The sequence below is a fragment of the Pangasianodon hypophthalmus genome, chromosome 16 (genome assembly GCF_027358585.1).
Source record: "Pangasianodon hypophthalmus isolate fPanHyp1 chromosome 16, fPanHyp1.pri, whole genome shotgun sequence".
Taxonomy (NCBI): domain Eukaryota; kingdom Metazoa; phylum Chordata; class Actinopteri; order Siluriformes; family Pangasiidae; genus Pangasianodon; species Pangasianodon hypophthalmus.
In genome coordinates this window covers 11968712-11986022 of record NC_069725.1, presented here as the reverse complement: position 1 = coordinate 11986022, position 17311 = coordinate 11968712, and the positions used below count along the sequence as shown (strand labels likewise).

The following is a 17311-nucleotide window of genomic DNA, read 5'->3' as shown; positions in this document are numbered from 1 at the left end:
AGTCTGATGGCTCTAGTGTAGATGATGTGTTTGTCTTTGTGCCACTCTCTCAATATAACGGTTCCACACATCCAAGCAGCTCCCTGGGGTGCAGCAAAATTGTTTCCTGGTTTCCAGTGTATTACATGAAGATTGCACACACTGAGTATCTCACTTATTCTTTACCACCATGCTTGAGAAATTAGCATTATCAAATGTCCAGTGACCCGTGAAGTTGTTCTATGGTCATTTGGTCGATCTATGCCAAAGCCGTCATGAATAAAAACATTTGATGTTCATAAAAATTATGATATAATAACATAATCAGGGGCTGAATATGGTCCTTTCTTAAATCATTCATGAGCTTGAATCCTGACACCACCACTGTTGGGCCCTTGAGCAAGGCCTTTAACCCTCTCTTCCTAAAAACCTGGGATATACACAGAAAAAAATTCAGTATACTGTACTTGTAAATGTGATAATAAATGCTGTCTTTTTTGGGATTTTCCCCCATTTTCACACCAATTTGGTCATTTGCCATTTCCTTCCCTCTAGCCAGCTGTCCCCTATCACACAGCAGATATCTGCCAGGGATGGTAATGTAACACTAAGCGCTATCTGCTTCAACATACTTGAGCTCATAGATGACCATGATTGGCTAGTGTTGCTCTGATTGACAGGGTACAGAAAGTAATGCCATCCCTCTCATCCAGAAAGCATGGCCAGTTTTGCTCTCTCAACAGTCAAGGGGGACTGTGGCATCATCGCAATTCAAGCTCACAGTCTCCTGATGATAAGGCAAATGCTATTAATCTACAGAGACTTTCCGCATTTTGAACATAAATACCCACCCAGTTCTTTTATGGTACAGTTCCTGTAGGATACAGGTGCTCTAAAACTAAGACAATGAAATTGATTTAAATATGAAATAAAAGAGGGTTTGAGGCCCTGAGGAATATTCTTCAGTGTCAGCTCTTGCTTCCCCATGGAATATGTATGTACATAATTAATAGCCAAATTAGCACAGACAACATGCTTCCAATCGGACTTCCATTTTACATAATATCTCTATTAAACCAGAAGTGGGTGTGGTTTTTTTATTTTGCCAGAGAGGTTTTTTTTTATGTAAACCCTACCACTATGTCCTGGAAACACTAGAAAACACTGAAAAAAAAACAGGACTGCTGGAAAAAGTCATTTAATTCACAAATTATAACAACAAATAGCACTTTGCAGGACATATATTTGTTCAACTCCTGAACCAGACAGCCTCTGGAACTTTCTTCTATTGAATTTGACTTAGTAAGCAACTAGCTGACTATGTTTCAAAGCAGTGATGTCTTTCTCAAATAACAAAAACTGTTATTTAGGCTTCAATTGACAACAATAGCCATCTAATAACATTTTAGAAGATTTGCTTCAGTTTTAGGGTTTTGCTGGACAGGCTACAGATTTTACTATAAAGCTGGGATGCAACTGCAGTGCTGCTGCAAGCCACAATTAAAGCAGTATTTCTTTATAATGTCCATATGGTTTTCTGAGAAGATTTTCTTTTAATAACAATGAAGAATGATCATTTAAGAATGATGAAAAACACATACAATGAACGTACCAGTTATAAATTAATTAAATGATTATTTTTTTGGACAGCCCTGAGAAATATGCCTCCCTGTTCACAGCACATGGTCTGTAAGCAATATGGAGCAGCAGCTCAATATATGAAAGCAAATTTCTTTTGTTTGCACAGAAATATTGGAGAAATATGGTTTAAGTTTGGAGCTCAGTAAGGCAGTGTTTAGGTTGGGCTAAAACCAAATAGTGCTTCTCACATTAGTATCCTGGCAATGAACTGGATATTTACTCTGCGGCCAGGGTCACCAGGTTCTGCATACAATATATGCATATTGTATAGGCACCACTGTTTGATTGTTTTCCTTGAAAAGACTGAAAAAAGAAGAAAAATGTGGCTAAATTTTCTTATTCTGAATATTTTGGGCTAGTTTCAAGTCTTCCCTCCCCTCCCCATGACCTTCCGTGAGCTGTTCTTAAAAGCATATTACAGTAAATAAAACACTTTTTTGTGTTTCTTCCTCCTGTAGAATCCCTATGTACACTCCTAGTCTGAAGCTTTCTGAATATTTCTCTAAAATAATAATAATAAAAAAATACTCTGCCTGTTGTTCATATCTATATTCATATTTGTTTAGGACACATTATTTGTTCAATCCAAATAATGTATTTGTATTCCGTTACCTCCCTACTGTAGTGGTACGTTTGACACTTATCCTCACACCTCATTTTATTTTCCCTGTTTTCTAGCTCAAGGTTCAAATATGCCATTGGGACATGGCTGAGCTCCCCCAAACTAAAAGTCCACCCTTCCCCCAGTACACAAACACACACACACACACACACACACATAGATGCATACACACACCCATACACGCATACAGTGCTGGGACATGGTGATGTTGATGATGATGCCCTGGGGCTACGTTGATGATGGATGCTCATGTTTGGCCATTTAATTAGCTGTCTATGACTACACGGCATCAGGGGATCAGTCTGAGGTGTAGTATGAAGTGACAGTGGAAAGGCTGATACTTGTGTATTTATGTGTTATGTTGGTGAATTTGGTATTTACTGCTGAAAAATAATGTTGATTGCCTCTATTACCAATCATTTAAGTTTATTCAATTCAATTCAATGTTATTTGTATAGCGCTTTTAACAATGGACATTGTCACAAAGCAGCTTTACAGAAATATATAAATTCAGGATATAAATTTTAAATTTATGTAATTATCCCTAACAAGCAAGCCAGAGGTGACGGTTTGAGGAGGAAACCATGAGAGGAACCTGACTCAAAAGGGAACCCATCCTCATCTGGGTGACACTGGATAGTGTGATTATAAATAATTCCCTCCTATAACTGTATACTATATGGTCAGAAAGTGCAATTGTATAACCATGAAAATTCATTATAGTTTTCATGTGAAGTCTATTTTACATTCTAGTTTATGGTAATATTCACTTAATCCCATTCTGACCAAACGGTCATGTATAATTCAACACTGACTGACATAAATTTATATGAGAACTGTGTCCTTGTGCGTATAAACACTTGCAAAGCGACTCATGTTCTCTTAATGGAGCACAAGACAATTTGCACAAATTCTAGCATATGGAACCCAACAGAGAGTAAAGCAGACTTCCATGGCATGGTAAATAACAAATTAGGTCATGGTACGCTGATAATGTGTGTCTTTAAACATAAAGACATGGGGTGGCTTGCCATATGACTGCATTTGATGGAGTACAGCATAAATTTCATATCACTCGTATCAAAAACACAATTATCTTAAATAGCAGAATAACTTGAATATTATTTTCTACTGTGCAAATTTAAATCAAACTACTTACAATATTCTTAATTTAAAATAATTCTGCAGATCATATTATAATACAATTTGATGTAATGGAACAATTTTGCAAAAATCCAACAGGCCATGGGATGTGGTGAGAGCCATAAAATGGGAGTTGTGTTGTATAAAACTAGCTTTTTCCTGCAAAACTCTATCCCCAAAGCACAAAGCACATTTCCTCTATTTCAGAAAGGAAAAACTCAGCAAACCATTTTATTATTCTAACCCATAATTGTGAACGAGGTGAGTGATCTCAGAGATCAATATTTGCCAGTATTGTTAAATGATTGTATCACTGGGTCTCCTCTCACTTCATCTCTCATGAGACTTCACATGCTGAGTCAAATACTGAGGAGAACATAGTTATTTCTAAAACTTGACAAATAGTATTGCGTTCTCTCTGCAGAGAATTGCTGTACAATAAAGCCAATCTAATGAATTTCATTGTATGAAATGCTAATCTATTTTTCATGTAAGAAAACATAAAATGCAATACATGCTGTGTGGCAGGCAAAAAAAAAGATCACAGTATATGATAATCATCAGGATGAAGAGTGTTTAGATTTACTTCGTATACTGACAATCAGCATTTGAAATATTAATAAGGCTGTGATTTTCCCAGAGGAACCCATTCTTTATTAGAGGGAAAGGTGATTTGGTTGGATGTATAATGTACCAGGACGGCATAATAGAGAGAGTGTGTGTGTGTGTATGTGTGTGTGTGTGAGAGAGAGAGAGAGAGAGAGAGAGGTAGCATGAAAACATGAGTATTATGTTTCGTCTTTCAGTGTCAGACAATGCCCTTATGACAGGAGAAATGTAGTCATAGCAACACTCTAAGTGTGTGAAGCTGTATAAAATGTGAATACAGATTCACTTCTATGAATTCAAAGGAAAGGAGCGGGTCAGATTAAATATTTAATGGACACCTTTCTGGTTTGTATGTGTCTCACAGTCTCTCTTCCTTTCTCTCATCTCATCTCTGCTGAAGAATAAAAACCTCCTACTTCTGATGAGAACAAAGGAACTTTCCAATCTTAATGAGCTTGTACCATATCTGCGCTACCTTTCTAATTAAAAGTGCTGCACAACAATGATGGTTGGTTGTGATATAGTCAGGAGATGGAACAGCTAAAATCTAATATCTATTTGATAATGAAACTATTGAGCAATGGATTACATCATGAGGTCTCATCAATGGGATAAAAGGAGAGATATTGGACAAACTATCTCTCTCACACACACACACACACACACACACACAAACACAAACAGATAGAAGGCTTTATTAATGATTTCTAATTAGTGTTTCAGCTGGGTACATGTGGTGTTTCCTCCAAATACCAAACATGGTAAACAGAAAAGTTGTAACCCTTTCATTCAAACCAAAAGAACATTAAACTTACAGTTCGGTTGATCCGGCAATGCTTGATTAGTCTATCCACTTTGCTTATCTAAAGATATTTGGGGAAAAAAAGCATGATCTAGTACATAATCCACCTCATTCACGTTCACATGACTGTATTTCACATGCAACTGCTCAATCACCACTGATGACAAGTTACAGATGTGTCCAGGGGACAGTTCACTCTACACTGAAAAAAAGCTAATTGAATTTAATTAATTCAAATGCATTCATCGGTTCCACATCATTGAATTGAGTTACAATAACAAATTTTTTTTTCGTAAATCCAACATGATTTGATCATGTAGTTTCAAAACCCTGAATAAAATCAAACTCCAAACTTTCACTTGAACTGAGGATCAATCCCAGTTCACTGGCGTGTTTCCACACCTTAATTCTATAGGTATAGTTCAGTTATAGCTCATAAGTGCCAACATCCTCACGAGATTTCATAATTTAATTAGTTTACATTAATACTACGTGAATTGATCACTCTCGCGCTACATAATTTAATAAAATATTTAGAACCTTGTTTAAATTAAGTTTAGTATAAGCAATGAAATCACGTTTTGATGAGGAACTTAATATTTTTATCTAAGCTATACATAATATGGTCTCTTAAATCTGACTGACCACATATTCCTTTTTTTTCACATTTTTTTGAATTGATCACCTGAAATGACTGTCACTGAACAGTCTACACTACAGTCTGGGCTAGAAAGAAATCAGCCCCAGCCTCGCTACTTCATAAGATTCTGTATATTGTTTTTCCTATGACCACTGGTGGTGCTGTTGCACTTGGTTCCACAAAATTTCATAATAATCCACCTTATGACTTGTTCAGAGCAAATAATCTAATTAGTAAAATAGATGCCAAAAATACAATTACATATTGTCTTTTATACTATATTGTCTTTTCATCTTTAAAGACAGTCTTAGTCATGCTAGCCTGTTGATACTAGCCACCCCTATTGCATATCCAGACTATTTCCCCTGGTTCATTTTCTACCTTTGTTGATCAGTTTTTGTTACAACTTACAACAGATTAGATTTGATTTACTAATTTACTGTCTTCCAGATGCAAAATGTCAAATCAAGTCTCATACTACACTGGCTTCTGGTCTCTAAAACATTAAACAGAGTGGGAATTTGTATTGCAGATCTCTGGCCAGTTGTGTGTAAAAACCTAAAAGTTCACGTTCCAGTACCTGTTTTGAAGGAAGCTCATTCTGTCATCCTACGGAAAGGCTCATAAAAAAAAGGAAGGCTAGCTCGGGGATTTTCCACTAAGGAAGAGACAGTTTCGCCCCCACATGGAGGAACTGAAGAAACAGGAAAGCTGAACAATGGAGACTCATGGGTTGGAGGTGGAGGGAGTTCCAGGGTGGAAGCCTTATCACTCTGACCCCTGCCAGTCAGAAAACTCTTGCTCCTATCCTTCACCTCTGTCTTGCCCTTTCTTAGTGGTCTGATGTTGTGACACAATCAGGTGCTAAATATACTCACTTTAAACGTCTTTTAACACACAGACCACATGGCTTTCAAGTCATTGGCCTCTATGAGAGGAAAGACTACATGGTTTGAGGCTGTTTCAGTCTATTTAGTTAAAACAAAATTAGTAGACCTAATGCTGAAAATGGACTAAATACTATCTGTTGGTCTTTTGCTTATTTTACTTTTGTTTTATGAATGGTTAGGGCTTTGATATAAATCAGTGTATCTGAATTGAGGAGAACAATCCATATGCACAAACCTAAGAATATAAAGAAGCTTTAATAATTCAGTGTGGAGAACTGGTCTAGAATTTTTCTACAAGTGTCCAGTGGAGGAAGAATCCCAGTGCTATTATTCTCTCCATGGGAGATACCAAATACCACTTTATTTTATAGGGGTGATGATAATTTCATGATAATAAAACAGTCTTTTGCAGGAAAAATTGCACTAACCATTTCTGAAATCCTCAAGGTGTTGCATGTCTACATGATGCAGAAAAATGTTTATAGTCTACCATATTCTTAAGCTGCGTGGCTTGCCCCTTACTGACCGAAAGACTTTTTTAATGACATGTTTGGTAATATGGGACTGCATGTTTGGGAATTTATGACACACATTTTTATTGTTTTAGGTCTTTTTCGCTTGTTTCATTGGTTTAGGTCTTTATTTTCATCCTCAATTATATGTTTAAAAAGTTATTTGTAGCATGCATCATGGCATCAATAAATCAAATTTCATCAGCATATTCTAATATTGTATGAACACAGCAGAATGAGTAAAATTGACTGCAAATTAAGATGTTGGCCTATGCAACATACTTTAATTCATTTCTTACAGCAATAACAGTAACAGAGTTTGAAAATCTTTACTATTTTCCAAATTCATAACTAATTGCGTCTAAAATTCAGTATGAATAAAAACTACACCACTAAATGGCAACATTTTAGAATTTATTTCTTGTAGTAGCAGCATAACACAGGTTTTAAAAAAACCTCAGCATCAATCTCTAAAATCATATCAACACACTGAACTAAGTAAAACTCTTTGCATACTTATTAGTAGGCCTACATAACATACCATAATTCACACCTTCTTAATATGTTTCATAAAACACAATTTAATCCACATAAAATGTACCAATGCATCATTTTACCATAGTTTTGGGTGGTGTTTTCTTGCATAGGTTAAATTGTTTTGCTCCCTCTCTCCACTTATTGTACTGACTGTACTGAAAAAAAGTACCGTCTTTTTTTCCCCACTAAAGATTTTTGTGGTCAGCTTCCTGTTTGTACCTGAAGCTGACTATACATTTGTCACCTTGAAGCACTGCAGTGTTACATATAGTGCTGTAAAACAGATTGCACAGATACTAGAGAGGTTAATGATGTGGGAATTGTCTGATAACACATTTTTGGGAATTGGTAATGTATTTGCTGTTAAAAAAAAGTAGTCTGTGTGTACCTGGTGAAAAATAAGTCATGTATTTCGACTTTCCTTGTAATTGGTTGTATATATCCATTGTATTATATGTATACAAGGCTCATGTTGATGACAATACATATGGCAAGAAAGAAGAATGGATACATCAGGACAGGCGGAGATATGGCAGGGGGTTTCTGGTTTCATTGTGAATTTTCCTTACAGAGACTTTAAGGTGGTTTCACTACCTTTGAAAAAGAAAGCAAAAGTGTACATTTTCTGTGTAATATAATTATTACTAATGGTAAAATACTTTATTCATAAGGGCAAATTCTTAAAAAAATCAAGCCATTATTTTCTTATTTTGAGAGAGATATCAAACAACATATTAAAGATCTACCCAATCTAGCAAATAAGAAAGCTAAAAAAAAAAAAACTAGAGATGTTTATGTTAAATTTGGTGTTTTTATTTAATGTAATGTTTGTAATGTTTATTTCTTTTACTTTCTCATTGCTCATATTGTATTAACTATTGTCTGCATTCCCCGGCATTGAGTGTTAAATGCTGCATTGTGCTGTTAAATGTTACCAGTTAATAAAGTATGTAAGTTAAATAAACAACAACAACAAAAACAACAAGAATGACAACAACGACGACAACAAACCATCAGGAAAGGTATGTAAGGCTGTGCCCACTGGTTTGCTGAAACTAAACCAAAGCAGTGTTTCAACATCTTTATCCAAACCTACTGTTTATCTGCCTTCTTTGGAAATAGGTAATGTGGACTTAACTGACTCTAAGTGTAATAACCAGCTGATCTATGCTTGAAAGCATATCTTTGTTTGTGATTTTCAGTGTTATGCCCTTGGCAATGTTGAGGTTTCAGTACATGATAAATCCTTCACATTTTATTTGACACACTCTATTTCCCCAAAGGTTAAAGAGACTCATTACAAAATCCTGTTTAGGATATATCCTGTAGGGGATTTTTTTTACAGAAAAGATTTCGGTTTGAGACAGATCCTTTCCTGAAACACTTGAGCACCTTTTTTTATTACTCTGATTTTACCTCTAAATTTTGAATGGATATCTATAATTGTCTGTCAGTGAAAATGAATATTATTCCTCCCTTAGGTTTACAAGATATATTGTAAACCCTCCTTTACTTTATTTCTTTGTGTGAAAACATTTCAGAGTTTCAAATACTTTAAAAAACAAAATAGAATGACAGAATCCTTATGCTCCTCTGTGTTGAAATATTTACTGTATTAGTCTAGTCCTGATTAGCATTTTCGTTTATGAGTCCAGGTCATAAACATCTCGTCTTGCTCCTCTTTCTTTTTTTTTTTTTTTTGTAATGGTGTCTTAGGATGTTGGGATGCCCCCTGTTTGTGATGTAAATGTGCTATAAAGTGGGAGGAAAAAAAAAAAAAAAAAAAAAAAACACCATCAGCAGAGGCTCTGCATATACTCCAAGCCTTTAGGTGGCAGCAGAGAGCACACAGAGCCACAGAGCACCGCGAAAAAAACTCACAACTTCTACTCACACACATTTCGTCACTTCCTGATATTTCCCGCGCTGGTTTTTGATACAGCTGTCACTGTGCCACTGAGCTGCAGTAGTTTAATTACTAAACAATGCCGACCTCCGACTATGACCCTGCTTGTTTACCGGATTTGTTGCCACTTTATTACCGCCGACTGTTTCCATACTCACAGTACTATCGGTGGCTAAGCTACGGCGGCGGTGAGTCTGTTAGCTAACATTACCTTCCTCAGACTGTGTTTTTTTTTTAGCTCTGTTTATGAAGAAAAGAGAAGACAATAGCTTCTGCAAAAGATTGCTGACACTAAGTCAACACAGTCTGACAGACTTACACTTATATTTCTACAGAGAGCCATATTTCATTTGCTCATGAACTTTTCTTAAGTGTCATTTCTATCCAGTTAGCTTTACCTGTGAACAGTGTTGCCAACTCTCTTCAGGGGAAAGTAGCTAATGCTTGCTCAGGAAGTCGCTACAAGTCGCCAGATGACGTCATGGACTAAGTTGTATATTTGTAATTTTAGTTGTATAATTGTATATTTTATCGTCATCATTATTTGCATATCAAAACGTGTTGCATGAGGAAGGAAGATTTTGAGAAGACACTTAAAATAAAGTTTTTATCAGAATTTAAAAAACTAATAATATAATATAAAATAACATATTATAACTTATTTCTTATAGAAAGAAGTTGCATTTGGTCATTGCACCACAAATTGACTATTTATGTATGTGCAGACTTGAAAAAGTACGCAAAAAGAAATGGTAGTGAGTAGTCAGGAAAAGACACAATGGAAATTGTTAGAGATGGAATAGTCATAAATATTGACAAGAAGAGAGTTTCCCTGTGTGTCAATCTGCCTACTTATACTATGCACTAAAAGTACATATTTCTGAGTGTGTAGCAAACAAGTATGCAAGTACTGGGACATATTTCCACATCATGTAACGGAAGAGAACGCCGTCACTGTAAACAAACTCCTTGTTGAATTTCAGCTTTTCTTCATTCATTATTCCATATATAATTTATACTATATAATTGAATTTACCATTCCCTTGATTTATTTTTTCACATTTCATTTACACCTCTCTAAAATACGTCCTTGAATTAATTCGGCGAAGAAAACAAAACTCCTCCTTCCTCACGCAAGGAGTTGTGGGCGATGATAGCTGAAAAAGTATCCATGGATCCACACTTCGAAAATCTACCAGAAACAGTAGACCAGTACCTTTGGGATACACATTTCAACGTACTACAATTTGGGACACACTAATTCTAATCTCGGATACTATTTAGGATAGATAATAGGCGAATCGAGAGACAGGGTTTAAAATGAAGAACAAAGAAGTGTGTGTGTGTGTGGGACAAACAATGGTGAACAGTGATTGGTTGTTGGAGAACAGTGGTGATCAGTGATTGGTCTTGGGAACAGTAAGTCAGGGTTTACACAGTGTTGATGAGTGGACCGAACCTGCTATCTCAGCTCTTATAACCAGCAGCTATGAAATAAGATGTAGAATCGAATCGAGTGTAGGACAGTTGTTAATGTCAGTTCAAAAAGTTGCTAGATTTGAGGCTTGGATCTTTTTTAAAATAAACAATCAAATTAATGACAAAGTCAATAAGTCTGCACCACTGCCTGTGAAGAATATATTAACTCAAGGTTAAATAGATACTCTTGCTTACTGTTTCTGTTACACTGTTACTTAGAGCAGTATAATTTACTGCTATCACCTCCTGGGATTTAATCATCATGTCCACTTTGGCAGATGTCGTTTCATTTTACAGCCATGTAGGCCTCATGAACGACATTTCATTATACGCACTTAGACCCATTAGTTAGCAGTATTCATTCCCCAAATATCTACTTTCTAAAATGTAGGTGTACATCTACCTTACTGAGTCTTGTTGTACTTGTAAATGTTGTCTTTGCCAGTGTCCAAGAACTACTTCCAGAACCGCGAGTTCTCATTCACTCTCAAAGATGACATCTACGTTCGGTACCAGTCGTTCAGCACCCAGAGTGAACTGGAGAAGGAGATGCAGAAAATGAATCCGTATAAGATTGACATTGGTGCAGTTTACAGCCACAGGGTGAGCACATGCACAAAGCTGTCAAATAAACACCACATCCTGCTGTCATGCACATACTACTGCATGTATTTATAGCTGAACTGTGAACTCTTGGGATGTGGAATGTGTGTGGATGTAAACCTTATTTGTACCTGTTTCTCTGACTCACAGCCCAGCCAACACAACACGGTGAAGTCTGGAACGTTTCAGGCACTGGAGAAAGAGCTGGTGTTTGATATCGACATGACTGACTATGATGATGTCAGAAGCTGCTGCAGGTACCTGGAGATGCTTTTTTAATTTGTCTGATTTTTCTATTTTCCAGCCAAGACCTTATTTGCCATAGTTACAGCATGCTTGAATTCTTTTTTTTTTTTTTTATTATTATTTTCAGTGCTGCAGATATTTGCTCCAAGTGCTGGACCCTGATGACCATCGCCATTCGTATTCTGGATCGGGCACTGAGAGGTAAGAATTACAACTTCAAGAGAGACAGAGAGAGGCTGTTGAAGGAACTGTTTATAGCTGCAAGTGATAACGGGAGCTAACTTGTTTTGTGGACATTCCCCAAAATAAAACCTAACCATAAATGGATAAAATGTATGACATTTCATTCTTAAAAAAAAAAATGTTTGCATTGGCAAATTGCTGTGGTATGAGAAATAAAACACTTCATGATGAGCTGTTATTGGACAGTAATCAGCTGCTGCGTTTTATTTCTAACTTATTCAAGCAATTTAGGAAGAGAATTTAAAGATTCTCTTACATGTCATGATCTTATCATTAAATAAGTAGAAAATATCTTTTGTTTCACATTGTACAGTACAAGCCTATATTCCTAACGTATAAATGTATAAATCAAAATAAAAATCAGCCTGCTCCTTTAGTCCCACTGAGAGTTAATTTTAAATGCTAAATAGACACAAGATTAGCCTCAAAATAGCTAGAGTAGAGTCACTGTATGGAAGAGCAGCTTCACATGTTGCTTATTTGTTGATGTGGAACAGAGGACTTTGGCTTCCATCACCTCCTGTGGGTGTACTCAGGCAGGAGAGGAGTGCATTGCTGGGTTTGTGACGAAGCCGCCAGGAAGCTGTCAGTGGCGGCTCGTTCGGCTGTGGCCGAGTACCTCAGCTTAGTCAAGGTAAGCTTTGCTTCTACATCCAAGTTTGACTGTACTATTTATATCATTTTGGGAAACTATTGCCATAAACATTATTCTGAGGAATTTAAAATCAGAGAATACCATCAATCTTCACTCACTGAAAGAAAACAATATTTGACAGTATGTCAGTTAAAAAAAATCTGGTTTGATCAAATACAAAACCGCTGATTGGGCATCACTCATCGCCCACGTAAATCAGTAAACCTTTACTTCTATAACCAGGACAAGCAATCACAGCAACACACAGTAAGCTCTTACAGCCACTCCACATATCTTAGACCTTTATTAAAACATTTACTCACATGTATCTACATTACAAACACACACCAAATGATGGTGTAGAAGATTACTACTCATTACTTATTACTACTTTTAGGAAAGTTTCAGAATATATTTGCTGATCGGGGTCTCTGTTTGGTTAAATCTCCTCAACACTACTAATATCGGGTCTCATTTATTAAGCTGGATACCAAAGGATTTATTTGTAAATCGTTCGTATGAACATTTACACAAGAAATTTGGTGTTCATGAAAATCCCATAATTTCAGAAAAATGTACGTATCCTACTCGTTCTCCTGAGTGTGTGTAAATTTATGCATAAGAACACTAACTAATGTAATGTAACCCCCAAAACATTCCCATAGATTCCCATAGATTTTTGGCAAAGCAAGCAACCTATACTGAAATGCAGTGTGTTATCGTGTAAAGAAGACAGATCTATCTTTCTCTGTATTTTACAGAGTATTTTACTGATAAAATAATCAGAGCATCCAAAAATACCCCTTCATATCTTGTTCCCCTTTTTCACTACATTAAATTATATAAGCTTTGTACCAAAACCTCCTCTTGTGAATGTGTATTTAGGGTGGTGAAGAGACTGTGAGGAAAGTTGTGCTGTCAGAGCCTATTCACCCTTTCATCAGGTGATGTACCAAACACCCCCATCATTAAAGAAACCAGTAATCGTAGTGCATTCTTACACCCCTCATTCTGTTTCAGTTATTCAGTAAACTATTAGATGCAGCCCCCTGTATTGATCCACAGTGTCTAATCCTTCAACTGTTCTGTTTTACAGCCAGTCTCTTATTGTAGTAGAGCACTACTTCCCTCAGTACGCAATTGTTGGACAGGAGCTGTTGGGCAGTAAAGCAAGTGTTGACAAAGTGCTCAGCCTATTACCTGAAGATATCCTTTATGTCAGAATTGATGTGTATTTCAGCTCTGTACTTTTCTAAAGTGAAACTAGACCAGGACATAGAGTGGTACTGTTTCTTTAACACTGGATGCACATGTCAGGAAGGAGCTATTAAACACTTACCAGACGGAGAAGAATCCAATGAAGCGCTGGGAACAACTAAGGTCTGCAGTGCACCAGAAAAGGGTACATCAGAGAGGGAAAAATCTCTTTGCATTTGTTTTACTTGATACATAAATTGAAGAAACATTACCTTTTTAATGTACAGTATGTCAGAATAATGGGATGTAATTGCTTATTTGTGAAATTTGAATTTTCTCACTGGTAAGGAATGGTTTCTGGTTTGTTTATATGTGTAATTTATTATAGTGACATGTACAGTAGGATGTCACTATAATAAATTATAGTGACATAATTTATTCTAGTCCTAAGTGTGTGTTTTTGTGAAACAGGCTACCAGTAAGAAGGGAGCTCAGTACTTTGATAAGGAGATCATGCTGCAGTACTGCTACCCACGCCTGGATGTTAATGTCAGCAAAGGAGTCAACCATTTACTGAAAAGTCCATTTAGTGTCCATCCGAAAACAGGTGAGGAAAATCTTGACACTGAAGAGTAAAGGTGTGGGGACTATTCTGAATTCTTGCCAATACCGTCTACTCCAGCAGTTTTTTTTTTTCATTTGTACCTGCCTGCTTTGTTTTCTGAATTAGTTGGTTCTATTTCTCAAAATAAACAATATAAACAAATTTGTATTTTAAATTCACTGCAACTATGCTTCATATCTACGTATCACGCCCATTATTGACAAAGTAAAAACGCCTGCTCCAGTAACTTTTTTTGCTGGGTTCTGTGTGAACCCACTGCTCATGCCAATCTAGTAAAGAATTCAGAAACCTTTCTGTATTCAATATTTGAATGATACAGATTATTCCTTTAACACTTTGTGTGTACGATTCAGGTCGAATTTCTGTACCAATTGACTTGAAAAATCTGGACAAATTCGACCCCTTCGAGGTTCCTACAATCAGGTAGGTATTTGTATCTCTATCTAAAAAAAATACTTAATTATTTAAAAATATATTGAGTAAATTAAGCATATAATGTGAATTTGATTAGTTTTTACAGTTGCATATGGAAAAGCACCTAGTCCGTTTCTGGTTTAGCACTGAATGTGAATTAAACTGAAATGAGAACATAGGACAAGAACTTAAGGCGTAACAGGACAAAGACCGTTGCTGGTCTGACCACACACTCTCAATGTGTACAGCCTTATCTGTGAAGAGCTTGACAAACCCCTAGCTGCTGAGGAGGAGGAAGAGGAGATAAAGGATAAAGAAAATGAAACGGAACCTGGTGAACGGCGCAAAATCAGAGGTAGCTACAACCATGTACTGAGTCTTAATGTTGAATGCTAATATTTAACATTTGATTTTACATGCAGACCTCGCTGTGTCTCACATATAAAAAGCCTAAACACTCTTGTTAAAATGGCAGGTTTTTGTGCTGTAAAAAAAACGAAACCAACATAAATCATGTTAAAACTTTTTCCACCCTCAATGTGCAATTGCAAAGTATACAAATAAAGTAAAAAACAATCAGAAACTTTTTTTTAGGGAAAAAGGGAAAAAAAAACTTACAATAACCTAGTTGCATAAGTGTGTACACCCCTAAACTAATACTTTGTTGAAGCACCAATTTTATTACACCACTTACTATTTTTAGGTAAGAGTCTATCAGCGTGGCACATCTTGACTTGGCACTCTTTCTTACAAAAACATTCTAGATCCGTCTAAACCGCTTCAGTTCACCCCACAGATTTCTAGTTGGATTCAGGTCTGGGCTCTAGCTAGGTCATTCAAAAACATTGATCTTCTTTTGGTTAAGCCATTCCTTTGTTGATTTGGATTTATGCTTTGGGTCATTATCGCACTGAAAGGTGAAATTCCTTTTTATCTTCAGCTTTGTAGCAGACACCTGAATGTTTTGCACTAAAATAGACTGGTATTTATAGCTACTCATGATTCCGTCCATCTTGATAAAAGCCCCAGTTCTGGCTGAAGAAAAGCAGCCCTAAAGCATGATGCTGCCACCACCATGCTGCACCGTGGGTATGGTGTTCTTTTGGTGATGTGCAGTTTTTGTTTTTGGTTTGTTTTTTTTTTTTGCACCAAACATACCTTTTGGATTTGGTCTCATCAGACCTTAACACATTTTGCCACATGGTTTGGAGTGATTTAGTTGGGCTTGGATGTTTTTTGTGAGAAAGGGCTTCCGTCTAGCCACCCTACCCCATAGCCCAGACATGTAAAGAATACAAGAGAATGTTGTCACATGCAGAGAGTAATCAGTTCTTGTCAGATATTCCTGCAGCTCCTTTAATGTTGCCAGTGGTCTCTTGGCAGCCTCCCTGGTAAGTTTTTGTCTTGTCCTTTTATAAATTCTGGAGGGACCTCCTGTTCTTGGTGATGTTACTGTGATGCTCCATTTTCTCTATTTGTTAATGATGGCCTTCACGGTGTTCCACGATGCATCTAATGTTTTGGAAATTCTTTTATACCCCTCTCCTGATCAGTACCTTACCACAAGTTTGAGACTATACATGCTTTGTAAGCTCTTTGCGGACCATGGATGAAACCAAGGAGATGTCAAGAAAATCCTACAGAAACAGCTGGTCTTTATTTGGGGTTCATCAGAATAATTTAATTGATGACAGCTGTATGATAATTACTTACTAACATGAGATTGAATGTGATTGGTTCATTCTGAACACAACCACATCCTCAGTTATTAAAGGGTGTGCACACTTATGCAACCAGATTATTGTTGGTTTTGTTTAATTGTTTTTCACTTAATTTTTGTATGTTACAATTTCACACTGAGGGTGGAAAAAGTTCTGATATATCTTGGTTTCATTTCTTTACATCACAAAGTCCTGCCATTTTAACAGGAGTGTGTAGACTTTTTATACTCACTGTATATGGGTTTATATTCCTTTCAGATTACAAGCAGACTAGTCTGGGCAAGTATGTGAAGCTCTTTGATCAGTTTCTGGATGCTATGGCTCGTTCTAGAAAAGGAGAGATGCTGAAGAAAAGTGGTATGTTCTTGAAATACAACTTTTCTGTATGGCGTACTACTTTGGATGAAAATCTGAACCGATCATTATTCAGGCTTTGACCTGACGATGTGTTTGCATTTTTTTTGGCAGATCTCCAGAAAGAATTTTAATGAGCCAGTGATGTTCCAAAACAACTATTGATGTTCAACTAAGAAATGAGAACTTACTACCTTACTGGATCGTTTTTCTACAACAGAACAGAAATTGAATCAGTTTGCTATAAAGTACATTTGGATGTGTACTTTACCTGGATTCTTGAATGTTTGACATTACTGTAGAATTATCATCACAGAAAAATTAATGATCTGAAAACAGAAGGACACCTTTCATTTTCTGAATTTTGACACTGAACAGATTTTGTACTGTAGAGAAATGTCCTTCTGGTCTGTTAAAATGTGTTTTTTTTTTTTTTTAACCAAGAAATATTAAAAGTATTGTATATTATTTGCTAGCACATATGCAGGAAACACAATAAATATAGCATTTAATA

The 17311-nt window shown here is 36.3% G+C and overlaps 1 protein-coding gene across 1 annotated transcript; it reads left to right on the top strand.

The window, feature by feature from the left end:
• The first annotated feature begins 9247 nt into the window (after positions 1-9247).
• Positions 9248-17275, top strand: prim1 (DNA primase subunit 1). The gene is made up of 13 exons (XM_053240620.1): positions 9248-9469; positions 11206-11363; positions 11514-11620; positions 11737-11810; positions 12350-12486; positions 13372-13430; positions 13583-13694; positions 13799-13888; positions 14155-14290; positions 14662-14731; positions 14971-15077; positions 16702-16800; positions 16912-17275. Exons 1-13 carry the CDS (start codon positions 9361-9363, stop codon positions 16929-16931), a joined length of 1278 nt encoding a protein of 425 aa, XP_053096595.1. The 5' UTR covers positions 9248-9360; the 3' UTR covers positions 16932-17275.
• The last annotated feature ends 36 nt before the right edge of the window (positions 17276-17311 follow it).